The sequence below is a fragment of the Phoenix dactylifera genome, chromosome 11 (genome assembly GCF_051530095.1).
Source record: "Phoenix dactylifera cultivar Ajwa chromosome 11, Ajwa_hap1_PhDact_Kaust_v1.1, whole genome shotgun sequence".
Classification (NCBI taxonomy): Eukaryota; Viridiplantae; Streptophyta; class Magnoliopsida; order Arecales; family Arecaceae; genus Phoenix; species Phoenix dactylifera.
Genome location: NC_143200.1, coordinates 28,819,207 through 28,841,363, shown reverse-complemented (window position 1 = coordinate 28,841,363; position 22,157 = coordinate 28,819,207). Strand labels below are relative to the sequence as shown.

Sequence of the window (22,157 nt, the reverse complement as noted above, 5' to 3'; positions counted from 1 at the left end):
CAAATCACAAGAAGCTTATTGGCACTATAAAGCTAACGTTATCACATTGCAGATATCACTTGCATTTGTGAAACAAACATGGCATAAAGATGAAACATCTGAAGATCCTGTTCAACCATAGGTGAAGTTTAGGAAGAAGAACCAATCAATGACATTAGAATGCTGTACATGACTCGATGAGCCCATATACATGATGAGATGATAGCTGAACTTATATCAACTTTAAGCGGTAAGAATCAGCACTCTCCTAAGGCAATTGTTCCTGGTAGTGACTTAAGACAGGATTACAGCTTGCAGAACTGCACGCTGTTTCATGGTCGCATGAAATGATCTTCCTCTAGGTATTACTTTCCACTTATCATAAGCGACTGAAAAGGAACCCTCCTAATCACCACAAAAGTTGAGAAGTCTTTCAGAATTGGCTGTTTCCATGGCTCCCCATCCATTTGCAGATAGGCCTGTTTCCACTGGCCACCTCTGATTTCCATCTTAATTGCAGCAGCCTGAAAGACACCAGCAGTTTCTTTACAAATATGTCACAAGCTTTATTACAACCATCTCGATTTTGGTAACAAAACTATTTAAAGTATGTTAGCAACAATTGGTCACTAAAAAAGCATACATGAAGTTCTTCGGAAAAAGTACTGATGCTAATAATTTTTTAAAAATATGTCATCATGCTATTCATATATAGAAGTTTATTTTATTCTACTTTAATAATAAATTCTTAAAGATCTCATGGCATGACAAAAAATATGGCGTTGATTATCATTTAATTAACAATTTTAATTAAGCAATCATGACTTCTGGTAGCTTCACAAGTGGCAAATTCGCATCAAGAGTAATCAAAATAAAAATACTTCTGCACCCTAAACAGTCTTGGAATCTTTTTTCTATTTCTGAATTTCTTCAAATTCTATATGCACAATGAATTCTTAGAAGTTATCACTGCACAACAAAAACAGAGTGTTGATTAATATTGAATTGGAAACTTGTCTTTCAATTTATACAGAAGTTTATCTCGTAAAATTCATCCCCTAGCATTAACTTTCATGAACTTTTGTCATGATAATAATTTTCCAAGGTTTTCCCTTACTCTTCAAAAATAATTTCAAGGGGTCGACCCTCCAAACCAACTGGATGGATTTCTCAGAAACAATAGTTACAGATTTCTCAAAAGGAATAGTTTTAAGTGGTTTGAAGGCATTTCACTTTAAATGAGCTATTGCAATTGCACTTTCATTTGAGTAACAGTAATTACAGACTATCAATTTTTGAATAAAATCACTAGTTACTTGTTAGTGCATTACCCAAACAAGTAAATAACAGGGAACACTATTGGTAGTGGTACACAACAGATGAAGCTAATACATTCTAATTTTCTTGGACAGTTGGACAAGATGCGTCAGATTTCACTTTATGTTCTTACTTAAATGCTGCAGGGTCAAACTGTCAAAATAATGCTGGTACCTGAGCAATGTGCTTGGCAGAAATGAGTTCAGTCATAACAAACGAAGCATGCCAACCTTGCTTTATTCCAAATATTTCAAGTAGACCATCATCTGCATGAGCCTCAACAAAGCCTCTCTGGAAAAAATAGAAAAAAAAAAGGCCAGTACAAGATTTTAGTTATGCATAGAAGTAAATGTCATGAACAATGGGTGTAGGATAAAGGAATAGAAACCTGGACTTGCATTCCAGTAAATACATCTCTTTCTCTCTCTCTGTGTTAGTAGAGATGGACCAACAAGGAGAGCATTCTTAGAGAAGCTTCTAAAATAATAGGTACTCCTTTTGCAATTACATAACCTTCATTTCTAAACATGTTTTTGAGGTAAACAAACTAAAAAAAACTGCGCTTATGGAAAAGAAGAGTTCATCTATTTATATATTTTTTTCAGTTAAGACGATACAGGCATCATGATTTCAAACCTAGCAACCAAGTGCTTTGGGTTATGTACATAATAATTTGGGACTAGGATATGAAGTTAAGAACAAAGCGACCCAAAATGACCAATTCAACCAAATCTAGTCCAAAAAGGGGGCTCTATCCAGAAAAGTTAACAAGTACGACTCTCTCTACAAAATGCTCCATGCTATCTAATTCTTTTGAAGCTAGGTACAGTTCATGTGTCACTCAAATTTATAAGCATACAGGGCTTAGATAGTCAGAACCAACTGGCAAACATTACTCTGTATTTTAGATTCACAACAACTAATAAAATATAGATTAGCTCTTAGGCCTCTGGCACAAATAGCTAATAAGGAATATCCATTTAGCTGATGCAATATATGATATTATTCTTAATTAGGTGTTGCGGAAATAGCTAATAAAGATTATTCATTTGACCTCTGCATTATAATGTAATTATCATTAATTAGGTAGTGAAACAATGAAAATCTGGGTTTCGCATATAATTGAATTAACATCCTCGAAGTCAAAATGGACAGATATCATCCATCACACAGTCACACAGTACATTACTCAACAATATATGAAATCTTGTAACCAAGAACTCTTTCTATTAAGAAATCCAACTGCGAACCTTCTCGAGATATTCAGGGTCAGGTCGGCCCCATGGATGTCTTCCACTTGCATAGTTTTGAAGATTTAAAGCCACAATTGCCCTGACACTGCAGCCAAAAACCTTATTGAAGTTACATTGGGGAGGTGGGGTGCATCAAACTAATAAGGAAGCCTTCCCATAATTGTTCAACAATTATCATACTAATGAAAATTTATAAATAAAGTTTTATTTAGAAAACAAATAAAAGCATGTATTCCTGAATTGATCTACATTAATTTACTTATAGTGTCGTTATACGATCTTAGACCATTCAGGCAGTAAGATGAAGAGAAGTTATAACTTGCCTTGAGGGAACCAGAATCTGCTCCCAATCTGCACAATTGGCCCTTTTAATGTAAAGTCGTAAAATGTTCTTGAGACCCCTGTTAAATATTACATTCAGAATAACACAAATTTATTAAGCAGCACTATCTTCCAGATTGCTTTATTGAGAAGTTGCACAATTAATATGCACGAGAACACAAGCAACCGCATATTAAGAAAAAAGAAAACTTCAACCCTCCATCCTTTATTACAAAGATTGAAGGCCACAAAACTCAAAGCAAAGATAAGGAACAATGCATTTTTAAAGAATACGAGATTTCCAGAAGTGATTCAGCAAATTTTGAGAGAAGAAAGCAGAAGCACAACTATAGCCATAACTCCCTTTTAAAGAATAGGAAGATTTCCAGAATCCATAATTCTTCTTTCATCTCTAAGCTAACCGGAGCTGGCCATCCAAAGTAAATGCTCAGATTCTGAACACACCCCAAATTGGTTTTCTTGAAGGTTCATTAATCCCCTCCAATTTGCACATCACATAATATGCAATATAATGCTCCTAATTTTCCAATCTTCATATTAAAAATATAAGAAACCATATGCTGTTAATCATACCATCATTCTTTGAGACAGCAGAATGTGGATACTCTGTAGGACCCAGCAGCATAGCACCCAATATACAATAGAAGGAAAAGCACCCAAAACAAGAAAAGGCTCATCATATAGTGCTTGTATTTTTTTTTGGTGATGCATATAGTGCTTGTATTAGGTTGAGATCTTCCAACAACGAAATCCATGAGGACAAGTATGTACTCCACCATATACAATAAGTCAAATCATTGTAAAAGATCCAGAGTAGGAGTTAGTTCGACACACACATCAATACTTTCATCACACCCTTCCTGAAATTTGCTTTTAAGGACATCTTATTGTGATAACTAATTACTTGACCCTGGAAGCTTGAGCTGTCGTGCAATGGATCAAAAAATTTTATGAGGCTTAACACCTCCCTCATGTGGAGAGACAAGACATGAGAGAGAATGAGACAAGACATGAGACAAGTCCAGATAACAGGCAAGTTAATTAAATAAACAATCCAACTTGGAGGTGATTATAACCCACCGCTTTCAATACTAAGAGGCTTTTAGTTGACTGCATTAGATTGTACTATACTTTTTACACAATTTAAAACTCATTAGTTTTCAAAAGCTACTCTCTAAAGGACCGGAATATGCAATGTTAGCTTATACATTGTGCAAGTTGTCAGACAAATCTAACTGGCTCAAGATATCTTTTGGTGTTGCTTAAGAAAGACAGCAATAAGCAGACATAATGGAGATTTCAAAAATGCAACTTTTAACACAAAATAACTTCCAATCAGAGAATGCAGAAAAAAAAATTATAAGAATGCAACATCCTTGAGCAAAGCATTCAAATGACATACCTAAGTAGGACTACAACATCTAAATCATACCGTGTTACTATAATTATAATTAAACAGATTAACTGATCTTAAATTTCTTCTAGCATGCCTAACAAATGATGAAATTCTACATGAATGTCAATAAAATTTCTTGTCTAGGATGAGATAATGTACTCATCGTGTATAAATTAAGAAACCTCTTGTTTAGAAACTTGGTGTAGTTTAAGGAAGGCAAGACTAAATAGCATGACTAAGACCCACATTGAAAAAATACTGGACTAATCACATTCCATAAGGAAAGAGTCATCTCCTCTCTTTTGAAGGTCATGAGATGCTTGTCAAAAAGCAAACAGAGAAGAATCTATCTTTTGGAGGTTACATGAATATGCTATCAAGTTTGGCAATGCAAATGATATGGTTGTATTGGTGCATTACCATTAAGTTGGTCCACAGGGCTCGAAGAAGTGGAATGCTTTCTTCAATCAAAAAACTGAATAATGAGAAATTTAGGAGATGGACCTCACTTTTCCACATTTTTTGGGTGAAATTAGAAGTAAGGATTAAACATGGATGAACATAAAGGTGGGGTTCATAGGGACATTGCTCATTTTTCTTTTCTAGGTGTATTGTCAACTAGTAGTTGGATCATGGCTAATAACTATTTTTAATAACTATCAGTGCATCTAGGAATGCAAGGTACGAGAACCTTTAGTTCCATTATGCCCAATAACTATGCTGAGAACCATAGCAAGGTGGCAGCAAACTGGATGATAGATGTCTTCTGTACGAGAAAAGAAAAGATTTAAATGAAATAATGATATGAAACTTATGTTGTCACTTTTTCCATCAATCAACTTTGTCCATCACCTACATAGTGGTTGTAAGCAATAAAAAGGTTTACATGATAACTAACATGTAAAACATATGGAAGAACATCCCAGCTGTGAAGTATATGGAAGAATAGTAAGGGAAATACAGAGTAAATGATTGCTCCTTATCTCATCATGATGATCTTTGAAACTTCATATTCCAACAAACAATTCATGCTTTGCAAAGGAGTGGCATGTAAAAATTATGTCTGTTCAAGGGAATAGTTGATTGCATGGACATCTCCATTGCTATTTGTGGAGTTCATTTTTAGTTTCATGTTCCATTTACTTATATATTGTTATTTACTTATATCCTAAGGTGCCCCTTTCTTGTTAAGGGTCTGAAACCATATCTTTTGTACTCTTCTTACTGTACTTCTCTATATAACTTCTCCCTGTTTACAATACCTAGAATGCTTTGCAATTCATTCAATAATACAAATATAGTAATGTAGTTTATATGATGACACAACAAATGAAAGACTTCTCATAATTTTATTTCCCTTAAGAGATGTGGTGTGTGCATGCAGACACACGCATGCACGAGCGCTCACTGCACATGCGCGTGTGCATGGACACACACACACACACACGGAGAGAGAGAGAGAGAGCATGATTGGATGTAAGTGATGACAAGTTTATATGAAAAAAAAGTGAGTGATTAATATCTAACCTTAAGCCTGGATCATTCACACATGGTGTACAGAACCACCCCTGGGTACAGCTATAGCTGGAGTAAATCAACTGAAATAAGAAGAAACTCAAATGATATCTTGCATTTTGACAAAAATTGATAATCAAAGTCTCAAACTTCATATAACCTGATTAGTATAATCTAAACACAGAAAAGAAGAAAATCGAACAACAAATATAAGTATGGAATTATTTTATATGGCTGACAAAGTAAATTAGTTAAGGAGTAACCAGAGTTGGTTGTGAAGATATTCTAGATAGTTTGAGCATGAATGGCCTAAAATACAGAAGCATACCAATCAGATGAAAGGATACTTTGACCTCCCTTGGTAGGTGGGAGGAGGTATTTGAATTAACATCCTTAACCTTGGAACTACATTTGCAAAACTTTTAGCAACAACAAAAGGTACTAACCAGGAAAATGTTTTCTATATTCTTCAATATCCAACAAAGAAACATGTAAAAGATAAGAGGCAGACCTATTCTATGAATACTAATATATGAGAGGTGTGAGAACTAGCAGATGGAAATAATATTCACATAGATGGGTCCAAGCAGAATTAGGTGCAGAGAAGATGAGCCAAATTCGTGAATGTGCCTGTCACTGTAAGATATAGCTCAAGGTAAATCTACAAGTAGAAAAAGCTTGGTCACCAACATGGTGAGATATGCCCCAAAAGATAGAGCATTCTAAACTACAAAATATATGTATATACCTATGCATTATTGAACATAGTTATCTCTAAGCTATTGCTCAAGGTAAATATACATGTACAAAAATAATGGTCACCACTCACCAGCATGGTGAGAATATTATAAAAATATATCAAATAATATCTGGAACTACATAATACATATATATGCCTCAACATGCAGGTTTCAGGTAAGGCCAAAAGGCCAAGATGAGTAGAATGCACTCAAACCATCAGTAAGAATAACATTCCCTGACAAGCAGGACTCTCTTAAAAATATAAAATTGGGAAGGAAAATCATCTTTGAAAGCATACTTAGCAAATTTGCATTTCACAGTTATCAATAGTGGATATATGTGCAGGTCTTGGTAGAAGTTGGCAACCTATAACAATAAATAAGAAAGTAAGACACATGCAGCAAGAGACGATATTCATTTTTATCTTAAAAAACATGACCAAGTCTCAAGTTTTACTCGAGATGGTATATGAATACTTCTTGCCAAACCCCCACAATTTGTTCACCTACTTGAGGATAAAAAAACAGTCCTCTAGGCCCAAACATGAGCATGATATGGTCATTGATAGTCATGAGTTTGTACTCTGAAATCAACACAAAACATTAGGTCCGACTCCACATTATTCACTTAAGTAGTTTCTCCGGTTCCACAGAAAAATTGGGTTTAGCATATGGATATATTTGAGAGACTGCCTGCAAAGAAGAGTCTTTAGAGGGAACAAGTAATCACAGCTGGTCCATACTTTCCCTCCGCAAGAACTTAAAATGCAGTGCACCTATCCTATTGCTGCCCCTAGTTATGGCACCAAAGTAGGAAGAAACTAATAAGCCTTCTCTCAGATCACATATTCATATTCCACAAAAAATGCAAGACTAGTGGGCAGGCTAGAACTGCAGTTGCAATTGCAAATGCTAATCACTTTAGGTAACTTAGAAGATAATGTAGCACCAGAATAATTGCTAAGACATTTTCTCAACCTTTTCCAAAATCAATTACCTAACCTACAAACTCCAATCTGAAGATGGGTCATTTCCGGAACATTCTAGAATATTATTAAAGTTAAAACTTTATAATACCTAACAAACAAAATAATGATAGAAACATTTAACTGAGAAAACCCATTAAGTAATACGTCAATGTCATTAGTGATGATTTCTCTATGCAACATGCTTCACAAATAAGCTAAAGACATTTTGACATTTTGAATGTTCTCATGCCCAAAGCCTCTTTCACATCAGCTTAAGTTTTCAGATGGCATGTATGGCTGGAAACAAAACTGCAAGTTCTAAAATGTGATCAAGTCAAGGCATGTCAAACTTGGAAATCTACTACTTCTTTGACAAACAATGCATATTGTTGAACACAAGGCTTTAAAAATTAGAACCAGAGGGCATACTGGTTTTTTTACAAAACCGGTCTGGTATCGGGTACAGACACACGGTACATGACCTATATTGATACATTGCATACCGGTGCTGGTTTTCTGCCAAAGCGGTACGGCACTGCTCATAGCACCCTGTTCCAGTGGTTTTTAAAACCTTGCCTGGAGCTTTCCAGGCAAATATGAGCATATGAACACAAGATGGGATGTTGAATGGCATGCCATCCTATCAGCATTTAAGGAAAATGATGGGTCAGACATATGCAACTTCAACAGCGCATGAGGTTTAACAGTACACCAAGGACAGGATACAAAGATATTTATGCTTACAAGAAGATAGACACTCAACTATGAAACCACCTTCTCCATAAGCCACTTGATGTAAGCATTCATGAATTATATTAGATTCCAGTAGTTTACTACATCAAGCTCATTAACCTACACTAAGTGTTCAGTGAATTTGTGGAGATTCTATTGGAAATCGTCTGAGCAATAAAAGGTACAAGTATATAGAAAATAAGGAAAAAAGGTAACCTAAACACTTAGTATCAATAGTTTCAGAAGAAAGCAGCATCCACATACAATGCATGACGGTATGGCTTATATCAACTCTATTGATGCATATGTGCAAGAAAATAAGTGAATATGAGCATCATCTTGGCACAAAGGTTTGGTGGGAGATCAAGGTTATTTGCTTATAGGGCGCCAAGAAGATCTTATCCCAAATATGAAATAATTTCATGGAATCAACTTCACGTTTCCATCAAGTCATTCTCTGTGGTAATTCATAAAGTTTCAGGAGTTTAATACCTGTTCAGTTGTTTACAAGTTTTGGTGCAATAACTACTGTAAGGATGTGTTAGTTGTCAAAATAGTATTTTAGCTTCTTTTTTTTTTTTACTTGCTTAAAATTAGATTATAACAGTAACTTACAAAACACAAGTTTATGTTAGATCATTATAAAAAAAAGCTAATACACACCCCAATCCATCGAGTTCAGGTTAGATCATTATGTTAGATTTCCCATGACAACACATATTGGGACATATATTCCCAATTTCTATCTTTGACATGTATAGTATCAGATTCTTTTGTAGCAAATCCCCAACACACAATCACCCAAAAAAATTGAATAGGGAAGAACAATCAAGGATTAAGTATACGTAGGCTTCACATGCACATGGATACACATTCATGTAACATGTACCTGCAAGCATGAATGCAAAATCCACCCACCATAGCTGGCAAGATATAATTGCATTTTTTAACTTAAGCTACCATTTGCTCTCAAACATCTATCTAAATAATCTTAACCCATTCTTTGGATTCCAAAAATCTCATCCATAATTGAGCTATATACTTTTAATGAAGTATCCCGCGTGAATTATGATGCCAACATCTCATCCATGTCCTATGTAAAATTCAAAAATTTTGCAGCAATTCAACCGATTGTTTAGTACTTTGTTCCAACAAGTTTACCAAACCAAGTAAATATTCTGCAGTCTGTGCCCCGTCTCTCCAATCAACCTGCATATAAGCATAACCTGCAAACATTCATCCAATCATTCTTCTGACATATGACAGAAGTCGTTATTAATTTTGGTCATATTTCAATACCACACTGACAACACCAATGTTTCCATCTCATTGCCTGTGATAACTAGAATCAAGCACCATGAGATGATCCTATAATTCTTTTGGGCCACTGACTTTCCTTCCATGTGCAGCATCATCTGAACCAGCTCATATATTAGGACACAAATGACCTTTTTTACCAAGCCTGATTTGTTGGGATAATAAAAAATGCCATATGTTCCTCCACAAAGATATTTCGCTAGGGAATATTATCTGTATCATCTCTGACATAAAGATATGCTTTAGGTCTGTGTCGGACAATAATTAAAAACTGCAAGCAAAAGACCATTTATTATAACTACATCAAGGAAATAAAAAAGTTTACTTTCCATGTTTTTTAATTTTTGTTTTTGTTTGTGGGTGAAGAGGGGGTAATAACATGCCAAAAGAAAAGGTTGTTCTAAATTATTATTGAGCAATTTTGTAAATGGATAATAAGCTGATGTGTCTGTTGAAATAAGGGAATTGACAATATAACAAACAAGATGAAGAAGTTAGATACTTAAAGTAAGGACAACATGATTAAGCTAAATTGATGCCTAGTAGGGATGTGCATCACAATTAATTAACAAAAATCAGAACAGACCTTATTCGCAATTGGACCTTGTGCAAGGTATGGTTTTTTATTACGTAGCTGGTGGAAACCATGTGCTACTTGAGCATCCATTCCTGCATTCAACAAAACCAAAAACGTAAGGATCTGCTGGCACCAAAAAAAAAAAATCACGAACTAATAATTAATGATGGGAAGTTCATCAAACAAGGTTAAATAGATTTCAGCAATCATGAGGAGTTCTATTTCCTTTCTTTCCTATTTCTGTTTGTTTTGCATCATCCAGCAGTCGCTTTTTGGGCGCTTACTGAATATACTATTTTGGTGACGTATCAGGCAGAATGTGAAAAGCAATATTTCAATAATAGAGGTAGGGTGAATATGTGAATAGCCATTTTGTTCTGCTTTGCTTGGCTTTGACACAGCACATAGAAGTACAATAAGCATCAACTACAAGATCACAGCACAATATAGCCCTAGCCTAACCTACATTTCAAATTAAGCTTCCCCAATACATAGAACAACATTGTAATTATTTTTGTTTTTCAAGAAATATGAGCTGATGACATCTTGAAGCAAGATGATTAGCCACATCATTGGCAGGAGGCCGAGGTCGAGGATAAGACTACCTACATAGATGATTAAGGATGCTTGAAAAAATGGCAGTACAGTGTAAAAAAAAATAAAATCAAATACATTAATGCAAAAATACACAATATACCAAGAAATGCTATCATGATATTTTGACACCCTTCTCTATAAATGCTCATAGATAATAATAAATGCAATCAATTTAAATGGCAGAGTACACATTCAAAGTTACAATTATCTATTATTAGAAATGGACTAGTTTAGGTAGTTTCGAAAAGAAAAATTATATTTTTGATTTTAATTTGATTAGAAACAAGTTTCCGTGCATTCACTTTTCACTGAAGAAATAATATTGGTTAGAGAGGCTCAAACGTTAAAATAATTACTAAATTAATTTACTGCTGGCAGCCTAGCACTAGGGAGTTCTGTGTAAGTGACATGCCACAGTCTGTGTTGCCAGTGGTTTCCAGTTGAAGCAGTGCTCTGTTTTATATAAGCTAATATAACAAAAACAAATCAGCCGCATGCGCAATCGAAATCCAACCCATCTGCTTAGATCTGTATCTGTGAAGCGTTGATAAGTGTTGAGAGATGTAATTTGATAAGGATTGAACTGATGCAGTTGAACTTTTAATAGGATGAATGGCGAAGAAGAATTCAAGATGTTGGGATCAATTAGTCAGGAATTCATTTCTTACCTAATAATGCTACCATCTCCAATTAGTTAAGTTCCCCTTGCTTGGAAGTATCAGTACAGAAAGAAGATGAGTCATTCATGGATTAAATGGTAAGATTAGCCCATACATGGGTTCATGACAGTTTATAGCAAGGTTCGCCGCACTGGTGTCACACTAGCATAGTGTTGGTACAGTATGGTACAGAATTTTTTTTGGTGTACCGAGGATCGGTACGCCACTAATACCGGTACCGTCCAGTACGGTACAGCATACCATGATTTATAGAGTTAAAATCGCATAGAAAGATTGTGTATATTAGAACTACATAAATTTAATCCAAAATTATATCCGTGATGATAATAATCAATGTGAATGATGCAACATGTCAACTAAATTTGAAGTCACCATGTCTTAAAGCATACCAATGCTAAAATAGTTATAGTAGACTCCCTCATAGCAAGAAATCTTTTCTGGCAACTCTCCATCAATGTCCACATCCTGCAACAACTTCAATTCTTTCAAGCATGTAATACCATAGAAATGTGTTCATCAGGTAGAAAAGGCTAAAATTTCTATCATTATAATGAAACATAGTGCTCTGTATAGAACTATAGATTCTAAATTACAAATTGTGGTGCTAGCATCAGTATTTCATACTCCCTTCAAGAAATTGCTAAATCATTCAATAAGAAATTGAGAAAACTATAACAAATATCATTTGACAGCTAATGAAGAAATATAACTAAATTGAGCCTCATTGATGAGATTAAAACATGACAGAAACCCCCAAGCACTAACAATGGAATAAACAAGCCACCTAACATAAGTTCAATGGTAATGCAAAATCAAATAAAATAGGATGCAGAGGTGTTATGGTCTTGTATAATGGTAATTGGAAAAAGCTCAGCTAAGCATAGTGCTCGTATGGCCTAGAAGGAACAAATCAGAAAAAAGTACTCAGATGAGATAGCGCATCTGAGTAGCGCCCTTGACACAGGTCAATAGCAAAGCAGCATTCATCACTTGAGTTCAAATCCTCCCTAATTTGCAGCTAAACTGGAGAGGCCCAATACTCAATCACAACCACTTGCCTATCAATGCAAAGGCCATGATTAAGGGGGTCATGGGATAGGAAGGATATATACGACCAAGGTTCGCCATCGCGGTCCCGGACTTGTACTGGTACCATCATATTGCAGTATCGGTATGCAGTATGGTACGAAAGGGCGAGGCGTATCGAGTGTCGGTGCGATATGAGAATGCATACCTATTCGGTGTTGGTACGATATGGTATTGACCAGTACGGCGAACCTTGTGTATGACCAAGATGCCTCTCAGTCACAGGCCATCACACAATACATGAACTATCTTTGATTGAAGAGCTGGACCTCTACAGTTCAGTTGCGAACTCGAGAGTACCCTTACTCTCATACATCATAACTCTACATTAACCTACCACAAAACTTGTTAACAGTAGTTGTGGTAACAAAGAAGACTGAGATGAGCATACATTGCATTGCCCTTTTAGATCTTGGAGCCTTGTCATTATCTCAAAATAATATATGCAACTACAAATAAAAAAAATAAAGAACCTAAAAATATATATATAAGTTTATACTTAGGTAGAATATATATAATGTGAAAGGTCACATTTTTTGTCACTACCCTAGAGAAAAGATATACAACTACAAAATTCTGCAAAAGGTCAAGCTTTTCTCATGCACCAAATCTTAATGCATCAAGGCCCCAATATTTGGTCTAAAGCAAAGTCTCCAAATCTCTTTACACCCACTAATCACATAGATTTCTCCTTTCTTGTTTAATATTTGACTGATGCATGGTGTCATTCTATTACATAACATGTATAAATATGCTTCACTTATGTTGGTTGGAAACTGAAAAGTAAGCATAGTCATGCAAAACCTTAAAAAAAGTAAAGATATACAGATCAGTAATAAAGAGTCCTCTCCTTCACCCACCCAGGTTAGATGTGCTTGAAATTGGACTTATTAAAGCCATAAATGTTATAATGTTTCTAATGGTGGCCCTAATTCTTGGAAGCTTTATCCTGCCTCTAGCATCTCCAGTATTATTAATTGAAACAAAAGTTGCATGACGTCGACCTGTACGACTTATCATTGCATAAAAATTTTCTGAATACCTGGAAACTCTAGATTAAAAATATGTCAAGATTTTCTCTCTTTTTCTAAAATTGATAATTCGAGTTGAAATCTCATGGAAACAAGTAATCAAGTGGGAACACATGGAAAATCACAGGAAGACCATATGGAACCCTCTAAACACAAGTTTGCAGTAGTTTCACGTTGTTCTCTCAATCCTGTTTTGTAAGTACTAAAAATAGATTTTAGGTCCCTGAGCATTTCCACTTATGCTTCCCCTTTTGGTCAAATTGGTCTCACAACTGTGTTTACCGTATATAACAAGATGTATGGAACATGTAGTTCTTGGTACTCATGATCGACGGTACAATAATACAAGGAAATGGTATTAAATATAACAAGTTTTAAATAATTGAAATATGGTGCGCCACAAGATGTATTGTATTAAATCATGATATCACCTTTCCAAGAGTTAATAAACTAGCATGTTCTAGTTTTGCATACACAAAAGAATAAAACTTTGCTTTGGACATAAATATATCTCTTCTACATTCCTGATGCAATGCTTTGCCCATTAAATGGATTTCACCACCAAAGTCTGCATCTGATTGCAGACATTTTTCTTTTTTCGAGAATGAGTTGCGGAATGGGTTAATTTACTCCAAACCCGCTATAGTCTCGAATAAACTACTCGACCCTACATGTTCAAATAGTTTCTCTGGATTAGGTGGAAAAAATTGCTCTATAGAAAAAGTAGCTCTACCAACTTTTTTAACATGGCTAATTTAGCCCCAAAACAAATTGGTTACTTTCCAGAGTTTGGCAGGTTAGAGTAGAATAAGTGGTAACCACAATCAAATGTAGCATGAAATTGTTAATTTTGAGATGTCTCATATTGACGGATTACCTGTAGGCGCAAAGAGATTTGTAAATTTATGCCACCTTATCCCAAATGTTAATTGCATTGCTGGGTTAAGGAAACTAACTTTACTTCAAGGACTAGAGTTATATTATATAAAGAAGGAAAGTAGATATGAGATAGGGCTATAAGAACATTGCAGAACTAAGATAATCAGAGGACATTGAAAATCTTGCAAATTAAAAGCAAGGCAGAAGCCATGGTGATAAGCTCATCTGTTTCATCAATTGCCCGGTCATTTTAATCGAATCAAGAACAGCAACAATGCATTAACCATGTATTTAATTTCCAAATGCATTCTTTTCCATATTTCTGGTGTAAAGAAAATAAGGACATGGAAGCATAAATAACAAAGAGTTGAGTTGAAATTGTAAATTCATGATATTTTGAGAATTAGCAACCATGCAGCAGAAGTGAAATTAAAATAATATCTGCAATCCCAACCTGATCCTGACCAAAAGCAAATTTTTCCATTCGCCTAAGAGAATGTGGTAGTTCTATTGATTCTCCATCTGGTGTCACAGCCACAACATGCCAACTGCAAGGCAATTACAACTCAAATTGTGCAACATGGATGGCTTAATGCATTACATGCTAAACAAGAAAAAATTCAATTATTAATGATGACGTAGAATCTAAAACAGTCAAGTCAATGCATCAAGGAAACAGTCATGGTGTTGAATCCAACAAAAGGGAGTCTTGCCAATATGACAGAGCAAAAACAATATTCATCTGACAATTATAAATGGAGACTATGCTGATGATTATGAACAATAAGCATACTGGAAAGGTATCGAATGAAGTACCATGCTATTAGGGAGCTGAGCACTCCCATGGTATGATCAGTCAAGGAACAGAAAATAATGCATCACTTTGCAGTCTTAATCTCATGTATCTGTTACTATACATCAATTAAGCATGATTTGGAGCTTATCATCACATTCTAAAGTCATGCATCATTTTTTGAGGGTCAGTCTAGTCCATCTAGGCATTTAGGTATCAGCAGAGTAGGCAGCAGTCATGCACAACAACATTCCTCTAATAATAAATGTATCCATACGGTTAGTGACCTCTAGCATGGAGTACAAACATTTCTCAATAAAGAGCTTATCAATCCTGCAACTAGGAATATTCTGTTTATGTCAAATGACAATCAACATTCCTACTACAACAGCACAGTGTCCCAGGGCTAGGCCGTAGTCACCGGACATGTTTCTGCTCCCTTACTTCCAACTCCACTTCCCAGCACCCAAAAGAAATGGTGCAAGAGAATAAACAGTGTGCCTCCTTATTCACTTAACAATGACTTAAAAAAAGAAGAAAATAATATGAGGTTAAAATCTACTCTAGGGATTCTTGACTGTTGAGTTCATGGCCATTCCTTAAATTTTCCAATTCTTTGGAGCAAAACCACATGCATTGCACATCGCAGAAATTATGCTTAAGAACGACAGAACTTCACTAGCTTATCAGAGTATTTAAGTTTTGAAGGTTCACTTTTCCAGAACCATCATGAAAATGTTCCCAAAATCTGCAAATTAATATGCAATCCAGATGCCCATCGCAAAATAGGAAGCTGGCTAGAGGCTTTTCCAATCTAACTGAAATTAATAATTGAATAAAAAGAGTAGAACAAAGTGACACTCAAAAAATTGTTCTCTTATCGTATGAACTAAAATGCAGACAAGCACACTCTCAATTAAGGCAATCAACATATCGATGTTTGTATAGCGGGTGGTTAGTAACGAAACAGATTTTGGTTAAGGGTGTGCAAACAATAATGCCATTAATTTTACAATCGCAGAAAAGTATAGAAGAAATCAAGAAATAATATGTTGGTCGACTATATATTAGACCAGCATAACATAAGCAATATGTATAGAGAAGCAGCAATTCCTAGTAAACTGTGCATCTCAAACAATACCTTACCATGCAGCATCCCTCTAGCATGCAGCAATTTGCTCATGAGACATCACCATCACATCCACATGGAATATAAAGTTAATAAGAACAAATTTCGCTTGGAGAAAGCTATTCCTTTAGCAATGTATGGGATTTTCACATTTGATTCCATGTTATAAATATAGAGGACACCTAAAACTTTGTCAGATGACGAAATGGAAACTCCCCCTGGTTCTCTAGAATCTTGGAGACAAAGTTACACAACACTTCACTATTTTTTTTTATATATTTTGTGGTTTATGCATATATCCTAGTCATTTTCTATCTAATAGTTTTAATATTTAAAAGCAAAAAAAGGCTGTCTAGTCACATGGAGTCCCTTATAGATTGCTGACAATTTGTTTTGCACCATGTATGCATGGGTTTTTTGTTTTTCATTTACTGCCTACAATTTGACTGTTTACAAAATATGGAGCTACAAGAAAAAGATAACCCACTAAAAAGGGAAAATACAACACAAACAAATACTGAATTATCAGAAATTTCCCTCAAATCATTTTCCTTTGTCTTGCATCAGAGAAGAAAGTCCTGATAAGGTCTCTCCCATGAATGCATTTTTGGTAATAGACTATGCATTAGCTAGCAAAGCTTGCATAGATGTGTACATCTTTTGCATAATTAAACAAACAAATAACCATGCGACAATCTGTTTGTACCCTTGTGCAGATTCTACAGAAGACTTTGAATGAAGGCTAGGTTTATCTTCAAATAAAGATAACTCTTACCTATCGAGGCGGCAAACAGGGCCAGTGATTGCCTTGTAGAGAGTAGTTTTAACTGCCGATCGCCACGCAAATGGAAATGAACCACCCTACAGATATATTACTCATGTGAATTAATAGCATTTCAGATAAATTATAACGATCAAACCAAATAGCAGCAAAAAGAAATCCTTACCCAATCAAAACTTCTTGCAAGATCATTGCCCGTTCCAAGTGGAATGATTCCAGTTGGAGGAATTGGTTCTCTTTTGTGCACAAAAAGTTCTGCAAGAGCTCCTAATACCCAACCAACCGTACCATCGCCTCCTGCAACCTGCCAAGCAGAACCGTGCATTCATCACTCACACATATCCAAACAAGGAAACCACCATGAGGTGGGGTAATAATGAGTAGCCTAGAACTAGAAAAAACTATGACTTGCTGACTAACACATGCCACTGATAAAGTTCAACAAGAAAACAAATGGTTTATGTTCCTAGAATGTGGAAATAGGAAAACTCCAAAAGCATGCATCATGTCATTCACTAGCACCTGTTGCCAACCATATGCACGCATTAGGTTTTGGCTAACAGCATAAAATATTGACTAGTTTTTCAATCAAAGATAACATACTATAACCCTCAGCTTTGCACGAGTGGCCTTTGCACAACTGTCACCAAGATCAGCCAACTTCTCCAAGCAAGTCAGACCATACTGCACAAAATCAGAAGGTTTCACATCTGAAAGATCAAAGACCTGCATCATAGATATAAACGAATCATTTAAAAAAACATTCTAACATTAATTCCTGCAATAACATTACTATTCTGCCTCAATATAATACACAGCCTTCTCAGTTCATATCCATAACTTATATCTTATTGCACAGCTAAAACCTGTGATGTCCAAGCAATGCCTATGGTGTCAGTGGAAAAGCTATCAAAACAACTCTTTCTCTGCTAGGTTTCCCATCTACTGGAAAAATAATAAATAAAAATAATGCAATCCATCCTGATGACTAGTTATAAGATCTTTATGCAAGCATATATACCATGCTTTTAGTATTAAGCTCTCAGCAATTAGAATAGTAAACTGTAAGTTTGCACATGTATACCAAGCTCCGGGCACAGCATTAAGCATAAAGTAGCTGCCTCAGTTCTATCTCTCCTATAATTTTTTCTTTTTTACTTTAGCAGTTCTTTCACTGTCATTGCAAAACTTTGGTTCAGATTTCATCCTAGTATTTTGTGTCCTTACCTTTTGTTAGACACTCATCAACCAATTCATCTAGCTTTTCTCCACTATGGTCCCATCATCTCGCTTCTTAGATAGTCTGCTGCTCATATTCAAATATTAATTCTTGTAACATTCTTATAATTCAATTAGCGTCTTGATTCAGAATTGTAGTCAGGGTCATGAACCCATTAATCTTTGAAGATAAATATGTGATCCCTTTTTCTTTCGTTTCTATTTTCCAAAAAAATATGTGGAAAGTTTCCAAGAAAATGAGCAGAGAGAAAGAACTGCCATGCAACGTTCTATTAAGATGAAACCAAAAAAAAGAAAAGAACAGGCAAGTAAAGAAACCAAAAAAGAAATCAATCATCTCAAACCAGAGGTCCTTTTCCGCATAGAAGGTTACTACTTAAGAATGTAAGCAAGAGAACAAAATTTGACTAGAAACTCCCATTCCTTCAAAAGAAACATGAAGAACCAGTTTACATCCTCCAGCAATAGTTTCACTAAATTAAATTCTAGTGCTCCAAAATGCAGATAAAAATAGAAGGGAAATACCTATTACCTAACTGATACAAATATGTGCATAGCTATGCACTCTAAGACTAGCACCTAATCTCAACTGTTCTTGATCCTTGAACAGCATATCTTTGGCCTTGAAGGATATGAGCCCAAAAATCACCCATTTCAAGAAGCTAGATTTGTAATTTACCACTCAATTCCTTTCCTAAAGCCTACCTTCTGGATCAGAAAAGAAGTCAGTCCATATGAAATCTGAGCTACTGACCAAGGGCTCGGAAGATGCTTGTTCATCTTTAAAAATAAAGCAAAATACTACTTAAAGAACACTTCGGGAACTCAAAAGGCATATTAAAGGCACTAGAATGATTGCCTCACTTGGCCATGAATCTTTCATCAAGAAATCTCTCAATGGATTCTACCTAAAACCTTTCAGGAAACATTCAGGTGCTCCGACACACATAAAATGAAAGAAAGGTATAGAGTTAAAAAAAAACTATTTTATAGAAATCTGTGCATATGCAGCCTAAAACAGGTACCTGATCTCCACATCTTTGGCAATGCATCTTTCGCCTTGAAAGATGGTGACGCTCTTGCCATAAATTTATATCAAATTTTCAATAATTACAAAAGTTTAAGCAATGAAAATAACAATAAATTAAACAATAGTCTCTTGATAAGCTAGATTTAGATTTCTAAATTTGTCGCTCAGTTTCGTTTCTAGGTTCTTTCTTGAAGGATATCCTAAAGTCCACATTCTGGATCAAAAAAGAACTACGTCTATGCGAAATTCAAGCCACTGAAGCAGGCATTAATTAAACCATTACTTAAAAGATCACTTCAGAAACTCAAGAAGAGTACTAAACGCACTAAAATGATCGCCTAACTTAGCCATGAATCTTTCATCAAACAGCACCCTCCATGTATCCGAAACCCAAAATCTTTCAAGAGACATAATAAAACACGTAAAAGACAGAAGGGGGATTGGTTTCTTGACCTGTTCCTCGGCCATGAGCTGTTGAAGCCGGATCTTGAGGGTCGGGCCGTGGCGTCCCCCGCTGCGGGAGTTCACGAACACCACCAAAGGCGCCTCCGGTGCCGCCTGGTCGTCGCTATTCCGGTTCGCCGTCGTCACGGCGGCGTTCCAGTCCTTGCTCCGGACCGCCAACGCCATGGCCACCCGAAGGTACTCTGGCATCAAGATCATCCACCTCAGCTCCTCCTTGTCTATCCTCATCCCAGCGAGACCGCACCCCTTGATCGACTCCCAGATCGACGACCTCGCTGCCACCACCTTCCCCCCCGCCGCCGCCTGCGCCGCAGCCGCCGCCGGCTCCGCCTCCATCGCCGCAGATCCCGACATCTCTCCGCCTCCGCTCCCTCTCTCTCTCTCTCTCTCCCCCCCTTCCCTCACTGGGCGAAACAAGAAGTAGGAAACAAGAAGGGGGCAAAGAACTGATTCTAATAATAAATGTTCTTACTTCTTTATTCTTTTCTCCTCCCACACTGTTTTCTTCTTAAAGTTTGACTATTTTTAAGCATAATAATTAAAATTTAAATGATAATTCGGGGGGGAAAAAGGGCGTCGGCTACCTGGGCTTTTTCCACGGGCAGCGGGATGCCGGTTTCCATGGCGCTGACGGTTGAAAGAGCGGAAGCAGAATGACCCCTGTCAATGGACGAAATTACGGGAATGCCATGCCCACGGAACCACCTTAGGCGTGGGCCGGTTTTGTCCGGGCGGAATAAGGGAAGTTTGGAATGTCTTGTGACGTCCGCTCCGCGGGGAGCCTGACAGCACGGGAACAGCGACTTTATCTTCTTTTTTTTTTTTTTCCCCTCCACTCAACGCTCTGTGGACTGTGGTGCTCATTTATCTTGGGTGACATTTTTTTTTTTTTTTTAAGAAGAACTCCTGCGAACTCGAAATCAAAAGAATATAATTGGAAGGAATTAATTAGCTTTGTTTGTATGTTATGATTATGAGTCATACATCGGTGGTCCAGCAAGAGTGTTGTATCTTGTAAGACAATTTTTCTAGAGTAAATTTTAAAAAAAATCTAAAATTAAAGATAAATTAAACTGGCATATTATAGTATAAAAAAATCTACTGCTTATCCTTCTAAAATTTATTTTTATTTAATATTTTAATTCATAACTTAATATAATGTTAGCTTAATTTAAATAAATCTAAATATCACATCAGCAAAATTTTTAAAAATAATTAAAATAATTTTATAAGATATAATATCCATCTAAAAATATAAATATATATATATATATGCATTTGTTTATCTAAAAGTAATTTTGTTTTTTTATATAAAATAAATGGGTTTACAGATGCTGTTAATTTAATTGGATGTCTATAAGGCAATAAATGGGTTCAAAAAGATTGTTGCATCTTGTAACATAATTTTTTTAGAGTAAATTAAAAAAAATTCTAAAATTAAAATAAATTAAACTGACGTGTAATAGTATAAAAAATCTACCGATTATTCTTCTAAAATTTTTTTGTATTCAATATTTTAATTTATAACTTAATATAATATTTATTAATTATAAATAAATCTAAATATCACGTCGGCAAAATTTTCACATAATTAAAATAATTTTATGTGATATAATAACTATCTAAAAATATAAATATATAAATATATATATATACTGTTTTTATTTAGAAGTAATTCTGATTTTTATATAAAATAAATAGATTTATTAATGCTGTTAATTTAATTGGATGTCTATTAGGCAATAACCATTTTGAATCTCTGCCTTCGGATCTTTGCCTTGTCACAGGCTGCTGGTAACACGTCATCTTGGCCTCGGGATTGTTCTAGAAGATTTCGGGCGTGATGGCACTTTGGTAGATTCACAGGGAAAGAAAGGGGCGTTTGAAAGGACAAACATCACGGATTGACGAACGGTAGTGATAGACTGTGCCTCATGATTGACGAGAGGGAACGCCGTCGCGGGAACAAGGAAATATCCGTCCGATGCCGTCAACTGTGGGTTCGGGGGAATCTCGCCCCCAAAATAGTACGGTGACCGGCAGCACGCGGTCAGAGAAGTTGAAAACTTGGATTTTGGAGGGATCTAATTCCGGAATGTAGTCGCCGTCACTGTTACCGTCACCGCACGGTGATTTTAGGCGTGCAAGTGTTTTCCTTTTTCCCTCTTCAGATTGAATTGCAGACTTGTCTAACAGTCTAAGCCGGAAACAGAATATAAATAAAAATATCCATCCCACTATATATACAGAAAGTCCATCATATGCAAATTGTACAGCCTCTGCAAATTTATTTTCCTACAAGAAAAAAATA

At 35.8% G+C, this 22,157-nt stretch overlaps 1 protein-coding gene across 2 annotated transcripts; it reads right to left on the bottom strand.

Moving 5' to 3' along the window:
* Positions 1–18: 18 nt before the first annotated feature.
* On the bottom strand, positions 19–20,457 carry LOC103720434 (diacylglycerol kinase 7-like). Of its 2 annotated transcripts, none has more exons than XM_008810127.6 (12): positions 19,835–20,457; positions 17,716–17,838; positions 17,279–17,416; positions 17,107–17,192; positions 14,864–14,957; positions 11,803–11,878; positions 10,146–10,228; positions 5,815–5,885; positions 2,873–2,950; positions 2,547–2,634; positions 1,471–1,587; positions 19–503 (listed from the first exon to the last, which is right to left on the bottom strand). In XM_008810127.6, exons 1-12 carry the CDS (start codon positions 20,198–20,200, stop codon positions 345–347), a joined length of 1,479 nt encoding a protein of 492 aa, XP_008808349.4. In that variant the 5' UTR covers positions 20,201–20,457; the 3' UTR covers positions 19–344. The 2 variants fall into 2 exon arrangements, with proteins under 2 accessions (XP_008808349.4, XP_008808348.4); XM_008810126.6 differs by having other exon boundaries at positions 11,803–11,887; positions 19,835–20,452.
* Between the last annotated feature and the right edge of the window lie 1,700 nt (positions 20,458–22,157).

Coding starts and splice junctions, on each gene's coding strand:
- LOC103720434 (XM_008810126.6), bottom strand. CDS start 20,200: ATGTCGGGATCTGCGGCGATGGAGGCGGAGCCGGCGGCGGCTGCGGCG. Junction 17,193..17,278: donor TTGCAAGAAGTTTTGATTGG/GTAAGGATTTCT, acceptor ATATATCTGTAG/GGTGGTTCATTTCCATTTGC. Junction 5,886..10,145: donor AAGGTCCAATTGCGAATAAG/GTCTGTTCTGAT, acceptor TTCTTATTTCAG/TTGATTTACTCCAGCTATAG.